General features: G+C 43.1%; 1 protein-coding gene across 4 annotated transcripts in view; it reads left to right on the top strand.

The window, feature by feature from the left end:
- Window positions 1-23,784, top strand: part of SUFU (SUFU negative regulator of hedgehog signaling) — a 158,050-nt gene that overhangs the window by 69,955 nt on the left and 64,311 nt on the right. For 3 of the 4 annotated variants that reach the window (XR_009764028.1, XM_061636154.1, XM_061636156.1), the window contains exons 6-8: window positions 5,799-5,871; window positions 7,922-8,078; window positions 16,622-16,733. Coding sequence is in view for 3 of the 4 variants with exons in the window: in XM_061636154.1 (XP_061492138.1) it covers window positions 5,799-5,871; window positions 7,922-8,078; window positions 16,622-16,733 (342 nt within the window). In the remaining variant the exon portion in view is untranslated. The remainder of the gene's footprint in view (window positions 1-5,798; window positions 5,872-7,921; window positions 8,079-16,621; window positions 16,734-23,784) is intronic. The other variant, XM_061636155.1, reaches the window with a different exon arrangement.

The following is a 23,784-nucleotide window of genomic DNA, read 5'->3' as shown; positions in this document are numbered from 1 at the left end:
AATTTTATTGATTAGCCGATAATCAATGCAAAACCTTGTCGTTCCATCTTTTTTCGGAACCAGGACAATACTTGAGGCCCAGGGACTGATGGATTCCCTGATCACTCCTAATTCCAGCATCTCTTCCACCTCCTTTTTGATCTCATTCAAAACTTTCCCATTCACACGGTACGGAACAGATCTGATTGGGGCATGATCTCCAGTATCAATGGAATGTATAACTATACTGGTTCAGCCAGGTTTGTTGCTAAAGAGATTCCTATAGGTTTTCAAAATTCTCAGAATCTCTTCTTTTACTTCCTCCTTCACCTCCTCTGACCATTCCACTTGATCTACCCCTCCTTTGTCTTTGCTTTCCTGTACCAAATCTGGAAGTTCAGGCCCACTTCCCTCAGGGAATAAGGTAACTTGCAACACCTTTGCATCCCTGGTATGGTAAGGCTTTAACATATTTACATGAACCACTTTGCTTTTGTTTAATTGGTCTGTGGTGATTACATATGTCACTGTGTCAAGCCTTTCTCTGATGGTATATGGTCCTTCCCAGTTAGCCTGTAATTTGTCATGTTTCCTGGGTATGAACGCCATAACCATATCTCCCACATCATACACACGTTCTCTGGCTGTTCTGTCATACCAGTAACTTTGCTTCTCCTGTGCATGACTCAAATTCTCTTTCACTACTTCCATCATTGATGTTAATTTATTGCGGAGTTCCAATACAAAATCTACTACAGAAGTTTTGTACTCTCCCAGAGTTCCTTCCCATGAATTTTTTAGCAGTTCCAAAGGTCCCCTCACTTTTCTAGTGAACATGAGTTCAAAGGGTGAGAAGCCTGTTGACTCCTGAGGGACTTCTCTGTATGCAAATAAGAAGCATCCCAACCGTTCATCCCAGTCTTGTGGGTGATCTTGAACATAGCTTCTGATCATGCCCTTCAAAACTCCATTGAATCTCTCAGTTAGCCCATTAGTGGCGGGATGGTAAGTAGTGGTCTTTAGATGTTTTAGACCACAACATTTCCACATACATTGCATCACTTCTCCCATGAATACACTGCCTTGATCTGTCAGCACTTCATGAGGGAAACCCAGCCTCATAAAGATTTTTAATAAAGCCTCTGCCACTACAGGGGCTTCTACAGATCTCAGTGCTTCTGCGTCTGGGTACCTGGTGGCAAAATCCACCACCACCACTAGATATTTCTTGCCATGCCTTGTGGGTTTGGAAAAAGGGCCCACCAAATCTATTCCCACTCTATAAAAGGGTTGTCCAATTATAGGAAGGGGCTTTAAGGGTGCCTTGGTCTTTACTCCACTCTTTCCCACCTTTTGGCATATTCCACAAGATAGACAATGTTGTTTTACATCTTTGGAGATGTTTGGCCAATAGTAGTGTGCTGCCAATCTCCTCTTGGTCTTTTTTATTCCCAGATGTCCTGCACATGGGACATCGTGGGCTACCTCTAGCAATCTGGTTCTGTATTTGCTAGGCACTATCAGTTGCTTCACTGGTTCACATTCATCCTTTCTCTCAGCAGGCATCCACAGTCTATATAAAATCCCATTCTCATACACAACTTGATTCCTCAGTTTGTCAGTGAAAGGAATCTGTTGGGTCAGCGCTTGTTCCTTTATCTGCTTCAGACTTATATCTTGATGCAGCTCTTCCCTGAATTGATCTGCTTCTTCCCCAGAGACCACTTGATACAGTTTGTTTTCTTCAGCAGGCCTGCTAGTGGTTGCTATGGTGACCTGAGGCTGGTTAACAGATTTCACCCTGTTTGTTTCAGCCCCCCTTAATATGGCTTCTTTTTCTCTGCCAATTTGCTGTCTGGTCACTACATATATTTTCCCCTGTGCCCCCATAACATCTCTTCCCAGTATTACTGGTTCTTGTTGCTGGGCATTAATACCAACTTTATATTGGCCCTTTCGGCCTCTCCATTCCATTTTCACTAGGGCCACAGGCAAACTCTCTGGTTGACCCCTCACTCCTTGGATAGTCACTGTTTCCTGAGGTAATATTTCTTCAGATTTTATTAAATCTGGCCTCAGTAACGTCTGAGCGGCACCAGTGTCAAGCAATGCCCAATAATTTGCCCCTTGTACACTCACTTCCTCTCTCAGACTTGAATCAAGGTCTGTTACTTCTGTCCAGTTTATCTGGCAAAACTGAACCTTTTTCGCTGCTTCTAAAGCCTTGGGCTCTGTTTTCACTGCCCTTGTCTGAGCAGGATTACTAATGGGGTTGGCAACCTCACATTGAAAACGTAGGTGTCCCGGTCTACCACATTTGTAGCATAATTTCTCCTCACTTTTAGGGTACACAGATCCACTCTGGGGTGTCCTGTGCCCTTCAGATTTTACTGGAGGACTCACTCGCTGTGGTACCACATCCCTTCTGCCAGCACTATATGGTCTGGGTTTAAACTCTCTTGATGTTTTCCCCACCCAGCCAGTTCTATTGGAGGCGAAGTGATCCGCCATCTCTGCGGCCTCCTGCACAGATGTAGGGGAACGGTCTTTGACCAGGAGCCTTATTTCTGGTGGTAACTGATGGTATAATTGATCCAGTATCATGAGGCTTTTCACCTCTTCCACTGACTGAGCTTTGGCACTACTCATCCACTTTCCAAATATATCCATCAACTTTGCTCCCAGTTCCACAAAAGACCTCCCTGTCTGTATCTGGCAGTTTCTGAAAAGCTTTCTAAAATAATCAGGCCCCAGTCTGAGTCTTTTAAACACTGCTTCTTTGAATTCAGCATAGGTGACGAGCCTGTCTGAGGGGAAATATTGGTATACCTCAGCCAATTCCCCTTTAATCAGGTTTGATAAATACTGCATGTATTTATCTTCAGGTAGCCCCCACAACTGAGCTGCTTTTTCAAAGGTGCTGAGGTAAATTTGAGGATCTTGACCAGGCTCATAGACAGCAAAGTCCTTTGGAGTAATTTTTATTTTTGCTCCATCTCTGTCTTTCCTTGTCTCCTCAGAGTGAAATTTCTCTCTATCAAATTTTAACTTTTCTACTTGTAATTCAGCATCCAATGCTCGTTGCTTCTCCCTCTCCTCAAACCCCAATCTCATTCTCTCAATTTCCAACTCCCTCTGTTTTTCCTTCTCTGCACCTTCCATCCTCAATCTCTCAGCTTCCATCTTCAATCTCTCAGCTTCCAACTCCCTCTGCTTGTCTTTTTCCTCAGCCTCCCATCTTAACTTCTCTCTCAAGTACTCTATATAAGCGGGATTGCTTAAATATCCTTCTGGGGTCTCTTCCCTGACAGGTTGTTTTTGTAAATTGAATGTTATGCACTTCTCCACCAGCTCCTCTCTTTTCATTTTTATGTATTCAGCCATGGTGTTTGAGTTCACTCACTCTTTGCCACACACTCTTTGCCAGTCACTCTCACAAGAAATCTTGTTTTGTTATTTCTGTTTGCCACACCACTGTTCTGGATTCTCTAGTATTCGTATCTGGATTCTCTGTTGTTGGTATCCCACCGCTACTGACACCACATGTGATGCGTCCTTCCCTGGCTCTCCCTGTCAGGTTCCTACCTGCTCGTGGTTACTGCCTGTCTCTAGGCACCACCAGGGACTCCACCAGTCCGGACCGCACTCTCTTATGGTTTACCTATCCGCTCTTGCACAGATCTCAACAGATCCCCCTGCTAGGCAACCACCAGTAACGTCCCAATACTAGTATTCCCAGAGACTCTGAATACTGGTATTGTTATTCTCTTCACCGCTGCCACCATTTGTTATAGTTCCCCTTCAGCCTTGGTCATTACCTTACCCTCCCTTCTGGTCTGTGAAACCCCAGCCAAGGATCAGGCCTTTGGTAAACCAAATTAAGTATTTATTACAGATAACAAAGCTAACAAGTTTAACAAGATTTCTTCTTAAGGCACATAAGCATATGGTTTTACTCAATACTAATCCGAACTCCACCTCCCTCCTTCTTCACGCTCTCCTGGCAAACAACTCTCTCAAACCCCACCAAGCAATCCACTCTTTCTCTTCTCCCCTCCCCAGATTCCACTCTCACTCTTCCTTTTATACATTCAGCCATTTTAAACACTCAGCCAATCATCTCGCATTCTACTGCCCATTCACTCCCCCTCTTTCACTCCACTTACCATGTATCTTCTAAAACAACAACACTTACCATATATACATTAATATAGGAACATCACAGGCCACAACTCCCATCAGCCTCAGCCAGCATTGCCAATGGTCAGGAAAGATGGGAATTGTGGTCCAACAACATCTGGAGACACACTGGTTGGGAAAGGCTGCTCTAGACAGTCATGGCTTCCCCCAAAGAATCCTGGAAGTGTAGTTTGTGAAGGATGCTGAGAGTTGTTAAGAGACTCCTATTCCCCTGACAGAGCTCCAGTGGTCGGAGTGATCAGTCAGCCCCTCTTCTGGGGATTGTAGCTCTGTCAGGGAAATAGGGCCTATCCTAGCAACTCTTAGCACCACAAATTACACTTCCCAGGATTCTTTGGGGGAAGCCATGACTGTCTAAAGTGAAATAAAGTTCTGGTGTGGATGTGTCCAGGGACAGCTTTGGTTTAAATTTGGGTGGGAGACTACATGTGCCTGCTGTAGAATAAAAAGGTGGGGGAAACACTGAAAAGCAATGATACTTTTGGAAAGGAAGGGGCCTTCCTCTCTGCCTAGTGCCCGTCCACCCAATCTTCTCCCCTCCCCTCCCTGCCCCTCCCCCAAGTCAGTTTCACCTATCCTGAGCATGACTGCAGGAGAGTAAATCCCAATGAACTCAGTAAGCATGCAGATGATCAATCCATTCTCAGCAAACTTGCACAGGATCCCATTTCTCACCTCCCAGATTAAAAAGCAGAGAAATTCGCTAAGAAGCAAAAATAGCAATGAATGTAGCTGTTGCAAAAAACAAACTTGCCTGCCCAAGATGCATGTGTTCAGCCTGCTGTGCTTCAACGACTCCACTTAAGGAAAGGTGGGCACGGTAATTAAAAACATAGAGCACACCTAGAAATTTGCTAGAATATATTTTACCTCCCACTGTTTTATCTTGTGCAAACTGAGACATTCCTCATGTCCACTGGATACTATTCTGCAGAATTGTCAGTGCCATTATTCCACAATTGTTTTTGGAGTTTATCTAGTGTAAATTTTGCAAAGTATTGCTATACTTCACATATTCACAGAAACAGAAACAAAAGAAAATGATTTACTATAAGAACTTCACTAAAATTGCACAGTAAATCAAACATATTTAAAATGACTATCTGAACTATAGCAACTGTCTTAAAAATGTTGCTTCCTCTCTGCTAAAACAAAATCAGCACAGCACATGTCTTGTTTCTGTTATTTGGGCTGATTGCAGGTGTTGCCACCACTCACCATATGCTCAGAGGCACATGTTACCAAATTCTTCCAAGCTACACAGCAAGTGGATTGGACTGTGAAAGACCAACCCAAATAGTGTTTGCATTTTGACCAATTTGTAGGGCAGTCCAATATCACAGAAAGGAGGTCAGGTCTCTTGCTGCCCTGGTACATTCACTATAGCTGCCCAATTTCCCTGCTTTTTAATGTTTGATAGGAATATCTGTTGGCTATAGGTACATTCTTAAACTGCAAGATTTTTTTTGCCTGTTAGTGATTATACATCTATAGCCCCAAATTCCTTCTCTTTTCTGTTCCTTATTGCACCTATGTTAATATGATTGGAAAGTCTTGGGGCAATGGTAGTAACACTTTCACTTATTTTTCTTTTTGGTTTTTGTTTTGTATGTTTATAGAGCAGGAGGCCCATGGTTGATAACAGACATGAGACGTGGAGAGACCATATTTGAGATAGATCCACACCTGCAAGTATGTAACTACTCAGTCTGGTTCTTTATGATAGCTGAAGCTTGCTCTCTTTATCATGGCAAACAGATCCCTTCTCATGCCTGAATGTGCTCACAGTAGCCTTGTTGGTCACCAGGGCTCTTTGGAAGTGTGATTGGCTTCACTGAGTGTCCCTGAACACATTCTAAGAGCTTAACATCAGGCAACAGCAGCTCAGTCTGTTACCCCCAAGCCTATTCCAAGCCGGTTTTTGAGTGCGTGAGTGCTTTGGAAAGGGATGGGAATAGATGGTGAAGTCACTTGCTATTTTCAGTTTTCTCTGCAAACTTGCAAGGTCTTTACCAATGACTGAGTAGCGCTCCTATGATTTTAATGGTTGTGCAGAAGTTTAGCACATGTATTTATGAAGGATTTTGTATATTACCCTTCACTAAAAGGCTACTGGGCAGTTTATGACATAGTAATCAGTATAGCAACCATGTGACACAAAAACTTAAAAATATTTACCTCACTACTGCTCATAATAAAGCAGCAATATCAAACTGTTCATAAATTCAATTACAGTAGCCATTTGCTGCTGTGGTGAGAGAAAGTTAATCTTCCAGAACTGGCCTACACAGCCATTGAAAATGCCAAAACAGTGTCTGTGTGAATGTGACCCCCCAGAGCGAAACCTTTTTTCACTGTGCCAAACCTCCAAGCATATTTGAATGGTGCAACAGAGGAAGACGTGTAGTCTCAAATGTAGTCTCAAACAGACTTGTGTGTATGTGTTTGTGTATAAAAAGAAAATCTGAGTATTTTCTCCTCAGTTTTTATAGTAAACTGCTACAACTGTTTATCCTTTAATAAAAACCCTGATATTTAGCTTAACAGCTTCATCTGCTGGTGAATATTAGAAACTGGAACAAATGTTTCCTGTCTACATTTTGAATTGGTAGTTTGCGTGTGATGCAGGAATATTATACTCAGAATGTTACATTCTGATTTAAGCTTGTAAAATCATTATGAAGTTTATTCTTTTTACCTCACAACTAAGGCCAAGCACTGGGGAAAGAGAGAGAGATTTGGGTGATTGATTACAAGAAGTGAAGCAATTGGGAGAATGAATAGTTTGAGAATTCATTAACATCTATTCTTGACTCAACACTTTTTGCGAAATTTAGTTTTGATTAATTAAAAGCTGTGACTCACATTTCATGCTATTTGGTACAATGTATTAAAGTCCATTTCTTAGGTGCTGACTGCTAATAAAATCTAGGACAGGGATCTCCAACCTTCTGGGGCCCTTAGGCACATTTGCAAAATGGAGATACTGCTGTGGCCACCATACCCACCCACCACAACTGTGCTTACATATACATGAATGCACACAGACACACTTCCCTCCCCAGCAGTTAGTCTTGAAAAAGGTTCTGCTTTTTTTCAAGCCTAAGGGGGTGTGATCTTCCTGGAGAGTTCAGCTGGGGAGGTAAGAGTAAACCTTCCCTCCTTGTCTAGATAATTATTCACCCCACAGCAATTAGATGCGAAAAAACAGCCTGCTACTGGCTGCAGTAGAAAGGTTAGTTGAAGCTAATTGCAGGAGGGGGAGGTAATTGGTTAGTGGGGAGGCCACGGTTGCTGGGGTTTGTGGAAGGGGTAATACTTCCTTTGCCTTGCCTTCCCTAACAGTGACTATCCCTCAAATCACTGCCATTCTTTGCAATTAGACTTCAAATAAGCTTTCTGTTGTAGCCAATAGAACTCTTCCTTGAATCTTGATTATGGCAAGGAGTCACAGCTGGGGAGGGGAGGGTTAACCTTTTCATCCACAACTATGACCATCAAAGTTGCCCCTCCCCTGCTGCAATTAGACTTGAAAAAAGTCTAGTTGAAGCCTAATTTCACATGGGGGAGGGACAGGGGACCTTGCAAGTGACAGGGAAGGCATCTGCGAGCTCCTATGCATTCATAGGGTCTGTGTGGTTGATCCACAATCTAAGAAAATAGACTCTGAGTTTGTCATTCCTATAGTGATAGAAGTGGGACCATGGCTTCAAAAGACTTGGCTGTTTTGGTTCTTTTTAAGCAGGACAGAGTTGATAAAGGGATTGAGACAGATGGCTCGAACCTGAGTGGTGTCAGTGCTAAATGTGCCTGGGATGATCTTAGCCGACCGCCAGAGGATGATGAAGACAGTAGAAGTATCTGCATTGGCACACATCCCCGGCGATTGTCTGGGAAAGGTAAGAGGGAACCTGGCCAAACTACTCAGAAGTTTGTTGTTTGGTTGTTCAGCTAAGACGTGTGGCTCTGTCATTATTTGTTTTTGAAATAAGAAATATTTTAATTTATCTGCATTTTATTATTTCTGCTTTGGATTAATTTTTACTGCTTGTTTTAGCAGGCACATATGTTTTAAAAACTGGTGTATGTTGTGTTTGAGTTTTGAAATTGTACACCATCTTGTTAATGCTTCCTCTGTCCCGAAAGATGGTTTCAAAATCTTTAAATAAACAAACATATATTTACACAATAGTAGGATTGGTCTCCCAAGAAGCCAAGTAGTCAAGTTCCTAATTTAGGTTTGGAGCCTACAGCTGTGAGTGTTTGTTTGCTATAAACCTTATATCATTTCAGATAAAACTGAAACTAGGCCTCTCCCATGTGTATCTCAGTGATTACGCAAGTATCTTGCACATGGATTTTGTTTGTGGATTTTATTTAAATGAATTTTACTCTTCCTTTTTGCTGCCAAGTCTTGAGTGCAGATGTGTAGATAGCATGCCACAGCACCAAACCCTGTGAAACCTATAAGCAAGAATTTGGAATAACTAGTTTTTTAGACTGGAATATTGGTTATAATCATAACAGTTAGGTAGGGTACCCCTAGATGAATAGATTGCCATCACTGCTTTAGTGATTAAAGGCCACATGTGTCCAGATTATTAAAAGCTGTATAGAGAACAGAGATTAAAAAGAATTTTTTTTATGGTCACAATGGTCACACTCACACTCTTACATTTCTGTATTTCCCAATAGGTTCACATAGTAGTATTCCTCTGTTGCAACCTCAGTCTTTCCATCTCATCCAGAGTCATGATCCTTATTGCCAAAACAGTTTTGAACTGTTATAAGAAGCTAGTTCTTCAATTTTAAAAAGTATTTTTAAAATGTTACATACCTGATTTAAAAAAAAAAGATGGTAGAAGGCTTGGCTAGACATTACTAGTTTCGGTCCAATTGAAATGTTAAGTAGTAGGGGAAACTATTGCATCAAACTAAGTATTAAAACAGGAAATCAGATATTTTGGGATGCTTTATGGGGTCTTCATTTAATATGATTCTGTTATGAGCAAGGTTACTTCATATAAAACTTGAATATTTTGTTGAAGTCCATATGTCAAGATGTGACACTGTCTGGCCAATGGGTTGCTGTGGAACCCCACCAGCGGTTTGAAATACTAACTTTTTTTTTTTTGCAAAGATAAATTGCTTCATGTTCTATTGAGTCCTCAACAACTATGGGGTCAGTTGTTCTGTGGTGGTTCATCCCCCACCACTTTGTTTTTCTAAAAAAATATGTTTAACTTCCTAAGCTGTCAGGCCAATTTACCTCTACTGAAATGAATGAGAAATACTCCAGCAGTGGATTTATAGATCCACGCAGTACACAGAGAAGTTGGGCCCCATGTGGCTGAGAGCAGAGCTTGGAAGATTACTTTTAAAAAGTAATAAATTACAGTTATAGTTACATGGCCCAAAAAAGTAGTAGTTACCGTCACAATTACAATTGCTCTGAAAGTAACTGATTACTTTACTTTTACTCAAAAGTAATCACTACAATTACAATTTAGTTACTTTAAAAAAATTGCCTACAAGCTGCTGGCCTTGGCTGCTGCACATCCAAGTAGCCTAAAACAACATTAAAAACAAGAACACACACACAGAGGGTAGTAGAATAATTGTTTTTATCTGTAAGATTAACAGAATCTCACATCCTCCCACCCCACCTCCAGCAATGGTGATACCCCAACACACATATAATTCACTTGAAATCAGATTTTACACTTGAAATGCTGCTTTTACAATATATTTCTGTTATGTTTCAAAAGAACAGGATGCTCCAAGAGCACATCAGACAAAATCTGCTCTGGGCCGGGACAAATCATACACCCCAGGAAAGAGGAGGGTGTCCTCTACGAGATGCCAGTATGTCCTGCCTGGCCCACAACGTTTGCTGGGTGCAGGGCAGGGATAAGGGCATCTATGCACAACCAAAATTGACAAAAAGTTGCAGAAAAAAATAAGAAACGGAGGGTGCCCACCCCACAATCTGCTCTGGGCCAGGACAAATCATACACCCAAGGAAAGTGGAGGATATCTTCTACAAGATGCCAATGCTTCCCACCTAGCCCAGAGTTTCTGTTCGATTCAGGGCGTGTATAAGAGCATCTATGCACAACCAAAAGAGACAAAAAGCAAATAAAAGAATAAATATCTGGGGGTGTTCACCACCAAATCTTCTCTGAGCCAAGATAAATCAGACACCCCAGAAAATGATAGGGTGTCTTCTATGCTATGCCAGTGCTTAGGGCCAGTGCTTATGATCTATGTGGATTTTTAAAAAAATTGTATTGGTCTTCCCTGTTACTTACTTTGTTATAGCTCAATTATTATTATTTTTAAAAGTCATTGATGTTGGTGACAGAAGCACTCGCAGCAGGGTCAACAAACAATGATTTCTTGAAGAAGATGTAATTTCATAGATGATACTCTAAAGTATGCATGGATGGCATCTCATAGAACACACTCTCCCAGATGCATGGAAGTATGATATGTGGTGCCCCAAATCATCTTTTAGGATGGGCACTCCCATTTCTGATTTTCTTTCTTCTACATATTCACTATTTTTGTAATACATATATGCCCTTGCCTGTAGCATACATACAAAAGAAGCTCTGAACTGGGTAGGAACCCTCTCCTGCATGCATGGATGTATGACTTGTAGTGCCCAAAGCATGTTTCGGGGTGGAAACCCGCAGTTCCTTATATACGTTCTACATTGCTTGTAGTGTATAGATGCACATATCTGTTTCATGTGACCACAAGAAAATTTATTCCAGGCAGGATGCAGTGGCATCTCGTTCAGGACACTCTCTCCTTTGCTCAGGTGAATGATGTTTCATGGCCCACACCAGATTTTGGAGTGGAGACCCCAAATTACTCATTTTTTATGATTTTATGACATCATTATGCATTTATGAGCATTTCAGAAGCCTGATAATTTTGATTGAATAAATTTGTTGTTGTTGACGGGGAGACTCCCCAGATCACCGCGATATATGATATAGGGTACTGCAACATATATTTTGGGGTTTAGAAACATGTTAACTTTGGCTTGGAGTTACTGTAGCTGTGAACTTGGAACTGGGAACTAGGAACCAACTGCAGCATCATTATGTTATCTGAGACTGATGGGAGTTGTAATCCAACAACATCTGGAGGGCACTATGTTGAAGACCCAACTCTCTTCCCACCTACCCATCTGTTTCAAACACATCCAGAAAAGTATGTCTCTTAAATTCTATGTCTGACAGTGCATTCCTTTCAGAGGTAAAAATTAATCTGCAATCCTATATACTTATCCATTTAACCCAATGAGGCTTAATTTGGAGCAGACATATATAGGACTGGACTCTACCAGAATACATTTCAGGGACTATACTTTATTAATGCTGTACCAACTACAACTACCAACTGCTGCTTATGTACATATATTGTCTCAGCCTAAGCTACCTCACAGGGTTGTTGCAAAGATAAACGGGGAGGGAATGGCAATGGTCATGGCATTCACAAATCAAAAATAAATCTGGGAAGGGGGGCACACACAAGTAATAAGATGTCTGACAGATAGAATGTTAACAGTTGAAGCTTTCTCCATAATTGTATTTCCATACAAAAAAGGCTTACTCCATTTAATTTCTACCTGCCCCACAGCTGTCCATAAGAGCCTGATCTCCTGCAATGCCACCCCTAAACCATGCAAAGAACTCAAGTTAAAAAATAAACACCACAGAATTTGGGCAATTTTTTTTAAAAAAAGAACATATGTAACAGTACGAAATACGACATTCTCAGGCAAAAAGAAGTTATGAGACAGTAGACATAAAAACCCACACACAAAGCATTGACAAAGAGCAACAAAAATACTCTGAGCATGAGCATTTTCACATTTTAAATTTTTACTCGTTGTTTTTGCTTATTTATTGCCTTGGGCCAGTCCCTAACTCTCAGCCTAACCTACCTCACAGGGCTGTTGTGAAGATACAGAAGGCAGAATTAAAATGGGAGAAAAAGGAAACTAAGGCTGCAATCCAATACATGTCTACTCAGAAGTAAGCTTTATTGGGTTCAATGGGACTTACTCCCAGGTAAGTGTGTACTCAATACGCACTTGCCTGAGAGTAAGTCCCATTAAACTCAGTGGGACTTCTGAGTAGACAGGTACTGGATTGTAGGTTAGTCCTTGTATTACATGCATCAAATTTTACTTTCCTTAACCAGATTGATGCATCTTTGTGCTATAAAGGGTCATATTTTTTCTCCCCCCCCCCCTGCAAATTGGTACAGCTTCATCCCGTCCTCATGTTGCCTAATTAGTGCAATCCTATACCCAATTTGATTTACCTGGGAGTAAGCTGCATTAAATGTAAAGAGACTTACTTCTGAGTAGACTGGTATATATTGTACTGTAAGTCAGCTATACAGTCACTTTTAACAAGTGCATGTTTGGAACTCTTTGCATTTGCCATGGGGAGAAGGATTTATACAAAAGAGCTTCCAGGAAATATCTTCCTTACAAGATGAAGATCAGGGCCGGCTCCAGGCATGCGGGGGCCCTTGCGCATCAGCTTGCCCTGGCCCCCTGGTGTGTGTGTGTATGCGTGTGTGCACATCTGTGCATGCACAGCCCCCCCATGCACCCCCCACGGTCCCCCTACCTGTCTAGTCTTTACCATTGCCCTTAATGAAGATGGCAGCCGCGGTTTCCCTAAGGGGAATGAAGCCTTCGCTGCCATCTTTGGTGATGGCACACATGCGTGCTATGCACACACATCTCTGCCATCAACTAAGATGGCAGCAGCGGCTTCAGTACCTTAGGGAAGCTGCGGCCGCCATCTACATTAAGGGCAATGCTAAAAAGCCGGTTGACAGGTAAGTGGGGGGTGCGGATTGCGGAAGGGGAGCGGAGGGCCCCTCAGAGGCTCCTGTAGTTCTGGGGCCCTTGGGCCAGTGCCCAACCTGGCTGCCCTTTAGAACCGGCCCTGATGAAGATGTATTCTGCTTGTTAGGAAAAGGAAGGGCAGGAAACAAAGCAGCAGCTCCTTAAGACCCTGCTGCAATTTCTGCCTGCCACCCTGAAGCCCTGCTTTTGGCTCTGCTCTGCTCTCTCCGCTGGTAAGAGAGGGAGCTTTGCGCGCCAAACACACACACAAGCTTTGCGCACCAAACACACACACATTGTTGTCTCTCACCTCTGCAGCCAGTTCTCCATGCCCATTTTACTAATGCCTCCTTGCTCTCCAGCTCTTTTCTCCCCCACTCTATTTTTAAACAATTGTTTTCTCAATCCCGTTTCGCTCTCCACCTCCTCTCTCGTCACACAGAAGCCCAATTGGAAGCACATGGTTTTTTTCCACAGATCAGAGGAGCCGAAGACTTCCCCTGCTCCCCCTCCCCCGTAACGTCGCTGAAAACGTTTAAAGTTACAGCTCAAAAGTAATGAAGTTACTCCTCGTTCTGTTACCAGCAAAATGTAACGAAGTTACCCATTCATCACTCAAAAAAGTAGTGAATTACAAGTAACTTGTTTTTTCGAACGAGTTACTTCCAAGCTCTGGCTGAGAGTCCCCCAAGTTATTGGTATAATTGTTCACTGTGAGGATACCTTTGAAATGTGATCACAAACAATAAATTGCCATTGTTGAATTTTAGTATTTTAGTTTGCGCTGCTTCAACTCTTATTTTCTCTTATACCCTGATTAAAATTGCCACCATGGGTTCCTGCTGGGAGAAATCAATCCATCTCTTGTTTAGTCTTCCTCTTTTTCTACTCCCTTCTGTTTTCCCCAGTATTATTGTCTGTATATATCTGCATTAGTGTGTGTGTATATTAGAAACAAAAAGTACTGTGTAATAACATAATAGAAAAGGTGAGCAAATAGAGCAGCCAAAAAGAGCTACACACAGGGCCCCATGGACCATAAATCTGCCATCAGAAATGCCAAAGCTAGTTGGGATCCAGTTTATCCCCAGCAACTTTTCAAAATATGGTATGGAAAATAACTTTGCATTTTGCCTGTATCATAAATACCATTTTTGTTGATATACCAAGAGCACTGGAATAGATTTTATTTATTTATTTATTTATTTATTTTATTTTAAATACTTCTATCCCACCCTTCTACTCTATAATAGGGCACTCAGGGCGGCTTACAAAAATAACATCAAACATGTACATAATAAAATTGTAAACAGTAAAATCACAAAAACATTAAAATAAATTTAAAATACATAAAATACAATTAAAATACATAAAACACAATACACACTCACACACACACACACACACACACACGTATACTAAAGGGACTACAAAGGTAAAATTTAATGCAGAAGGCATAAAATCAGTGTCAGGCTCTACCTTCAATCCCTCCCAAAGGCTCTCAAGATCGTTTTCAGATGTCTCCAGAAAACCAACAGGGAGGGAGCAGAGCGAACTTCTTTGGGTAGAGTTCTTGGGCATGCAGAGGAGACCAGAGGGAGATGATCTTAAATCCTGGGCAGGTACATATGGGCGTAAGCGGTCCCTCAGGTACATTGGTCCAAGGCTGTTTAGGGCTTTAAAGGTCAGAGCCAGCACTTTGAATTGGGCCCGGAAACAAATTGGGAGCCTGTGGAGTCGATAAAGCACAGGGGTGTTATGCTCCCTGTGCTGTGCTCCAGTTAACATTCTGGCTGCTACATTTTGAACCAACTGCAATTTCCAAACCGTTTTCAAAGGCATCCCCACACAGAGTGCGTTACAGTAATCAAGCCTCGATGTCACCAATGCTTGTGTCACTGTGGCCAAGTCAACTGCCTCCAGGAACAGACACAGCTGGTAGACCAGTTTGAGTTGGCCAAAAGCAGTCCTGGCTACCACAGCCACCTGATATTCAAGCAGCAGGGCAGGATCCAGGAGGACTCCCAAACTGCGAACCTGCTCCTTCAAGGGGAGTGCAACCCCATCCAGAACAGGTTGCATCCCCGTCCCTGGTGCACTTTTTCCCTTGACCAGCAGTACTTCCGTCTTGTCTGGATTAAGTGTCAGTTTGTTAGCCCATATCCAGCCCTTCACAGCCTCCAGGCACCGGTTTAGGATGAGCACTCCCTCCCTGCAATCAGGTGGTAAGGAGAGCTAGAGATAGATCCCCCCCTTTGTCTATAATTTTCTGTCCATTCTTGTGTATACAGAAAAAAAACAACCATTTAAAAACATCGCAGTGCATTTGCTTCAGTGGTTCATTGGAGCCCTGGAGCAAACATTTACCTTTGAGGGCTAATACTACTGCAAGCTGGGTTTATCTTTACATCTACAAAACTGATATGTCATCTTATTTGGGGGGAGGACACCTATTAGGGTACATTTGACATCTCTCATTTTACTTAGGTATATCTTTTTGCTTCATCATGTTTCTCCTACAGGGCTTCTTGGTAACCCACTGAGGGATGTAAGTTTTCATTGTGCTTCCCAATGTACCCCAATAGTTTCTGTAGGGAAAGGGCCATGGATCAGTGGTAGGGCATCTGCTTTGCATGCAGAAAATTCCCAGTTCAATCCCTGGCATCTGCAGGTAGGGTTGAGAGAGATTCCTGCCTGAAAACCTGGAGAACAGCTACCAGTCAATTTAGGCAGTATTGAGCTAGATGGACCAAAGGTTTGACTCAGTATAAGGCAGCTGTCTGTGTTCCTGTGTTGTATTAAACTTGTATTAATTTTTTTAAATGGGACACCCATAAAATATATATTATGTTAAAACTGGAGTCCTTTTGAAAGCAATCATCAACTTTACTTCCTGACCTTTTAAAGGGATCTGTTGAACTCCAATAACAGATTGATCCTGTCAAAAATGGTGTGTGAATGTTAAGAAGTACATTCTAATCTGATAAATAATCTTCTCATTAGATATTTAATTTACATATTAGGTACAAAAGTGTATGTGGGTGTGCAGAGGTTCTGGGGGGAAGATGTAGCAGATAACTTAAAATCAGTGTAAAGAATCAGGATGTCATTCTCTCCATAATTACTTTTCTCTCTCTCCAGGATTGCTTTTGAGCAGGCAGAAAATAATGAAGTTTGCTTAAAATTTTACACCTGCTGATTTCTGTGGTGATCCTTTATTCATTAAGGTTCATACTGTGGTTTAGAGAGGATCATGAATACGCCACAGACTCTCATTCCCCCTTTCTGTCTTCCCTAGCCCCTTTCCATTTACTGTTGAAAGCTAATCACAGTTTGCTGTGTGTGCCCAAGTCAGCAAACTATGGTTAGCACTTTCTCCCAAAATCAGAATCTGAGACCTTGCAAACCATTGCCAACAATAGTTTGCATCAGAGCAGGAAAGAAAGAAGGAAGCCACACAAGTGCTGAGTAGTGTGCAGTTTGTTTTTGATCTTTCGGTCCATGGTTTGGAGGATCATCTGAACAAAATCTAACTCTCTTTTTAAATTGCTATCATTTCAGATACAGAGCAAATACGGGAGACTCTGCGAAGAGGACTTGAGATTAACAGCAAGCCTGTTCTCCCACCAATTAACACTCAGAGACAGAATGGGCTGAACAGTGACAGAGCTCCGTAAGTTTAGACTTATATTTGGGTCCTGAGGTGCTGGAGGATTTGTCTAATTTTGCTTAGCCTTTGGGGAATAATGGAAGGAAAGAATAGCTTAATATTTTTCCATGGTGACATTTATTTATATATATATTTTTTAAAAAATTACCTACTTTTTAGACATACCCTGTCTGCAAGCTTATAAACTAAAATAAATTAGAAGGGAGAATATAAAGGCAGGGTTATATGCATGTTGTAGAGCATCTTCAGAATTTCTGGGCTGCTGACCAAGATTTATACAGTGCATGCCTCTGATGTTTACGTCATCCAGGGCATTATCAGACTAGCAGAGTAGATGATACCAGCAAAGTAGATTGATTAACAGATAGGAGCATAGTTATTAATGGGTTAGAGAAATGGGGCTCTGCAAAACGGGGCCAAGAATCCACCTGTAATAAAGCCATGCTGATCCATTATTTGATCATGGATGAATGGGCCAACCTGGCATGTATCATTGAGACCTGGGTGTGGGAGCTGGGTGGCCCAGAGCTGACTCAAATCTGCCCACCTGGGTACTCGGTATGACATCAGCCCAGGCTGGAGGGGTGGGGCAGGAGGTGTTGCTGTAGTCCATAGGAGTTCACTCTCTATTACCGGGAAACTCCTCTTGCTGGGAGCAGGACTGGAGGACCTGCATCTGATGTTGGGCCAAAGAGACAGATTAGGGATGCCTTTGGTGTACCACCCACTCTGCTGCTCAACAGCTTCCCTGACTGAGCTGGCTGTGGTTGTCTCGGGTGTAGTGTTGGAGGAACCCAGAATGGTGATTTTGGGTGACTTCAACATCCATGCTGAGGCTGCCTCAGGTCCAGCTCAGGAGTTCATGGCCTCCATGGCAACTATGGGCCTGTTTCAAATGGTCAGCGGTCCAACAACAGAGCAGAGCATACTCTCGATCTTCTCTTTGCTCCATGTGGGGAGGATGGTGGTCTGGAAATTGATGGTATAGCTGTCACCCCATTGTCATGGTCAGACCACTTCCTCATGAGGTTTGGTTTTGCAGCGGCAATTCTCCCCTGCAGGGGTGGGGGACCAGTTAGGATGGTCTGCCCCTGGAGACTGATGGACTCTGATGCACTCCTGAATGCTCTGGGGGATTTTCCAGTGGATAGAGCAAGTGATCCTGTTGAGGCCCTAGTCTCACTATGAAATGGTGAGACTTGTAGGGCCACTGACATGATCGCTCCTGAGTACCTTCTCCTGTACCATTGAGCCTGCTTTGCTCCTTGAGCTGCAGTCGATGAAATGAACCAGGCAAGGGCTAGAGTGTAAGGGGCATAGCTCTCACTCCGGAGCAGACAGAGCACGTGTTCGGGCTCACAATCAGGCCTACCATATTTCAGTAGAGGCAGCAAAGAGATCCTACTTTGCTGCCTCTGTTGCATCCTAGAGGAACCACCCAACTCATTTGTTTCATGTGGTCTGGAGGTTGGTCACTCCTGACCAGGGGGATGGGCCTCTGGAGCACATGGTGTCCAGCTGCAACTGTCTGGCTAAACACTTTGAGGACAAAGTTGCTTGGCTCCGCAGTGATTTAAATACTACTATTATGGCAGTGTCAGCCGAGGTGTCCAATGCAACACTGAACCCAGTATTGTGGGATCAATTCCAGTTAATGTGGCCTGATGATGTGGATAAGATGCTTGCAGCGATGCGCCTGACCACCTGCTCATTCGATCCTTGCCTATTCTGGCTTATTAAAGCTAGCTGGAGTGGGGTGGCTGAATGGGTCACAGGTGTAGTAAACACATCTTTGTATGATGATGTGATCCCCACTGCCCTTAAATAGGCGGTGGTGTGTCTACATCTTAAAAAGCTTTCACTGGACCCAATGGAGTGTAACAACTATAGACCAGTCGCCAACATCCCTTTCTTGGCCAAGGCGGTGGAGAAGGTGGTTGTAGAGCAATTGCAGGTATTTCTGGATGAGATTGATTATCTAGATCCATCACAATCTGGATTCAGAACCGGTTTTAGAACAGAATCAGCCTTGGTTAACCGTAATGGATTACCTTTATCATGAGAGACGGGAGTATGACCCTGTTACTTCTGCTTGATCTCTCAGCGGCATTTGATACCATTGACCATGACATCCTCCTGGACTGATTCAGTGGGATGGGTATTGGAGGCACTGTATTACGGTGGTCACATCCAGAGAGTAACACTGGGTGAGTGAATGCTTTGAATGAGGTCTGAATGATGTAGTGGACTGGCTGAGGGCCAATAAACTGTGCTTGAATCCTGGGAAGATGAAGGCTCTTTGGATAGGTGGTTCCCATATCTGGGGGATAAGCAGGTTGCCTGTTCTGGATGGGGTCACGCTGCCTCTGAAGGGCCAGGTCCATAGCCTTGGGGTATTTCTGGATTCATCTTTGTCACTAGAGGCCCAAGTATTCTCTGTGGCTAGGAGTGCCTTTTATCAGCTTTGGTTCGTCAGCTACAGCTGTTCCTGGACAGGGATAGCCTGACTTTTGTAGTCCATGTGTTGGTAACCTCAAAGCTGGATTACGGCAATGCAATCTGTGTGGGCTGCCCTTGGCCCTGGTTTGGAAGCTCCAGCTGGTGCAAAGTGCTGCGGCCAGATTGCTGATGGGAGGATATGGCCAACAACATGTGACACCACTTTTAAAACATCTGCACTGGCTGCCCATCCACTACCAAGCCAGGTTCAAGGTCCTTGTGTTAATTTACAAAGCCCTAAACAACTTGGGTCCAGGGTATCTTAGGGACCACCTGAACCCTTATATCCCAGCTCAGTCACTGAGATCTTCTACAGGAGCAACTCTGGTTGTCCCCCAAGTTGGCAAGGCTTATTTAACATCAACACAAAACGGAGCCTTCAGGGTCCTCAGCCCAGTTCTCTGAAATGCACTGCCAACAGATTCAGCAGGCGCCTTCTGTTTTAATTTTTAAGCACCTGCTGAAAACCTTTCTGTTTTGCCAGGCTTATGCAGGCAATTAAGAACAGGCTTTTTATGCAACAATTAAACTTTGTTTTTATTGCATTTTAATTTTTTTAATTCAATGGTGATTGTTTTAAACATGTTGTAAACTGCTTTGATATTTTTAGCAATATAGCGGTATACAAATACTTTTTAAAATAACTAACTAAATAAGAATCTTATCAGTGGGCACAACTAATTACAGACTGCAAGCAAGCCTGTGGAATAAAGGAACTAAGTGAAATTGGGGCCTGTAACTGTGCCAGTTAAAAAGCATCATTTGGGGTATTTTATGTTCATCTCCCATGTCATCCAGTTAATATGGGATTGCATCAGCGTAGACTACAGTTTACAGCCTTCTGGAAGCATTGAAGTATAGGAGCCATATGTTCATCTTATCCTCCACTTGAAGGCTTTTTCTGTTTCACACACAAGATCATACAGAGGCCCTTTATGACCAGTGCATTATTAGCAATAAAGAAGAGTCTAGTTCTCTGCAATTTGTTTGTATAGCTATTACACATAACTAGTTTTTGCTGTTTTTCTTTCCTACTCCTTTATTATAGTAATGAGTAGCAGAACTTACCAAAGGGGATTTTTAGTGCTCAGTACATGCTATCAGCTTCTGCTATCTGTAGATGGCTAATGGGGGTGGTTTTTAAAAATGCTGCCTTTCTGAGGACAAGATCCCATCTTCTCCAGGCACATTTGTTTAAGAAAAAGCCAAGCCATCTCAGACTTCCCATAAGAAAGTGAGCCTTAGTGACTGTATCTGTAAATCCCACAGCATGGCCATCCTTTCTTCTAAATTTTATTTTATTTATTTTATTTATTTGTTAAATTTTTATACCGCTCCACTAGCATAGCTCTCTGGGCGGTGTACAACAGAAAGTATATACAATAAAATCACATAAATCGGTACAAAAACATATATATAAAAATCCACAAATCTAAAACCAAATTGAACATATTAAACTAAAATGCCTGAGCAAAGAGAAAGGTTTTAACTTGGCGCCGAAAAGATAGCAATGTCGGCGCCAAGCGCACCTCAACGGGAAGACTATTCCACAATTCAGGGGCCACCACTGAGAAGGCCCTGGTTCTGGTAACCATCCTCCGAGCCTCTCTATAAGTCAGAACTCGGAGGAGGGCCTTCGATGTTGAACGTAGTGTACGGGCAGGTTCATATCAGGAGAGGCGTTCCAGGAGGTATTGTGGTCCCGCACCGTATAAGGCTTTATAGGTTAAAACCAACACTTTGAATCTGGCCTGGAAACATATAGGTAGCCAGTGCAAGCGGGCCAGAACAGGTGTTATATGTTCGGACTGCCTGGTTCTCGTTATCAGCCTGGCCGCCGCATTTTGCACTAGCTGTAGTTTCCGGACCGTCTTCAAAGGCAGCCCTATGTAGAGCGCATTGCAGTAATCCAATCGAGAGGTTACCAGAGCACGGACAACTGAGGTGAGGTCCTCCTTGTCCAGATAGGGACATAGCTGGGCTACCAACCGAAGTTGGTAGAACGCATTCCGTGCCACCAAGGCTACTTGAGCCTCGAGTGACAGGGAAGGATCTAAGAGTACTCCCAGACTACGAACCCGCTCCTTCAGGGGGAGTGTAACCTCGTCCAGAACAGGGTGCATATCCACCATCTGATCAGAGAAATCACCCACCAACAGCATTTCAGTCTTGTCTGGATTCAGCCTCAGTTTATTAGCTCTCATCCAGTCCATTATCGCAGCCAGGCAACGGTTCAGCACATTGACAGCCTCACCTGAAGAAGATGAAAAGGAGAAATAGAGCTGTGTGTCATCAGCGTACTGGTGGCAACGCACTCCAAAACTCCTGATGACTGCACTCAACGGCTTCATGTAGATGTTAAAAAGCATGGGGGACAGAACTGACCCCTGCGGGACTCCACATTGGAGAGCCCACGGTGTCGAGCAATGTTCCCCAAGCACTACCTTCTGGAGATGACCCACCAGGTAGGAGCGGAACCACTGCCAAGCATTGCCCCCAACTCCCAACTCCACGAGCCTCTCCAGAAGGATACCATGGTATCAAAAGCCGCTGAGAGATCAAGGAGAATCAACAGAGTTACACTCCCTCCGTCCCTCTCCCGACATAAGTCATCGTACAGGGCGACCAAGGCTGTCTCGGTGCTAAAACCGGGCCTAAAACCCGATTGAAATGGATCTAGATAATTGGTTTCATCCAATAGCGCCTGGAGCTGGGCAGCAACCATTTGTTCCAAGATCTTGCCCAGGAATGGAACATTCGCTACTGGTCTGTAGCTATTAAGGTCTTCTGGGTCCAAGGAAGGTTTTTTCAGAAGTGGTCTCACTACTGCCTCTTTCAGACAGCTAGGGACCACTCCCTCTCGTAAAGAGGCGTTTATCACTTCCCTGGCCCAGCCAGCTGTTCCATCCCTGCTAGTTTTTATTAGCCAAGAGGGGCAAGGATCTAGTACAGAAGTGGTTGCACGCACCTGTCCAAGTACCTTGTCCACGTCCTCGAGCTGAGCCAACTGAAACTCATCCAATAAAACATGACAAGACTGTGCTCCGGACACCTCATTAGGATCAACTGCTGTAAACTGGGAGTCCAAGTCCCGGCGGCTTACTCACATCCTTCTAGTGTTGGAATCCATTACTTGGAACATTGAGTCCATTTTGTACAAAACCACCAGTTACTTTTTATAAGGAGTTCCTTGATAACTCTTTATAGGACATTCTACCAGAGCCTCCTTAATAGTCAGGATCTCTTCCTTCTGCAGGAGTCGGACACGCTTCTGTTGAAGAGAGAGAGAACCAGATCCCCTTGGGGAGCAGGACAAGGGGATGTTTTTACCAGTCTGCAGTTCCCCAGAAGAGGAGATGGATGGCCCTCCAGTATTAGATCTCATAGTGTTGAACAATTCTGTCCACACAGAGCTCCACATGTTGTGTTGTTAGAAATCATGTCCCACTGAGAGGGCTTTCTGCCCTGAAAGATGCAAACCTTCATATTTCATCATATGCCTGGCACCAAGGATTTTTTTTCAGAACTTCACAGTAGTCCCAACATCAGCATTTCTGCTATTTTGATATTTTAGTCCTTACAAGAACATCCAACAACATGTGTATTTTAGTAGGCTGAACTCAAAACACATAAGTTTCAGTCCCTGCTGAAACCACATCTGGAATCAATGCAAAGGATCCATTGTCAATTCGCTACTGGATTCCTAATTTGGCAACACCTTTTGGAAGGGCTTTGACCCTTCAGAGGAACATCAAACGGATATGTAATTGTCCTCCATTTATGCTAAGCTGCATACATGCCTGCTCTAACTTGCTCAGGCCACACATCCCTACACACGTCTGCAGACTAATTCACTGTATTCAGGGAATAAGACCTTCCTGAGCAAAAGATGACAGGGGGCTAAAATATCCTAGGACCTAGGGGCACAGTTTCTCACTGTAACCCTGACTCTTTTCTACCAAAGGATAGGCTGCTGGCTCAAACTAGCTCACTTACCAAAATACAGGGTGATACAGGGTTGCTTTGATTATGCACAGATAAAGACTAGGCATTAACTATTTAAGGAGGTCCTATGCCAGTAAAAGATGGGAATACTTGTTTATCCATTTCAATAGAGTGTTGTACCAGGAACTCCCAGTGCATTTTGTCCTGGTTTGCTAGAGCTTTAATAGCATACTTTCCCAGGAAAAAACCTGAATCTTTTAGAGTCAAGGTGCTCATTAGGGATACCCAAAATGGTGGTGGAATATCACTGCAACAACATGTGGTTTCTGCCCCTTATGGATGCATCAGTGACTGTTGTGGATTCCCTCAAGGGGGTGGCAAGATCAGAGGCATATCTGAGTGCCTTGCTATTATTCCAATGAGACCAGCTCCAAGTGCTCTAAATGACAGATACTTGTGTCAAGGTATATTGAAAGGATAGTTACGTATGATCTCAGTATCCAAGTCATAGTCAGTTTACTAAAATGAAGAACAGTGAGGCGAGTCTCACTCCACAGATGTATTGTGTGCTATTAGCAATGAACAAGATTCTAACTGAACGATCAAGGGA

Source organism: Rhineura floridana, chromosome 7, assembly GCF_030035675.1.
Source record: "Rhineura floridana isolate rRhiFlo1 chromosome 7, rRhiFlo1.hap2, whole genome shotgun sequence".
NCBI lineage: Eukaryota > Metazoa > Chordata > Lepidosauria > Squamata > Rhineuridae > Rhineura > Rhineura floridana.
Note: the sequence above shows the minus strand (reverse complement) of the source record. Positions and strands in the feature narration are given on the sequence as shown.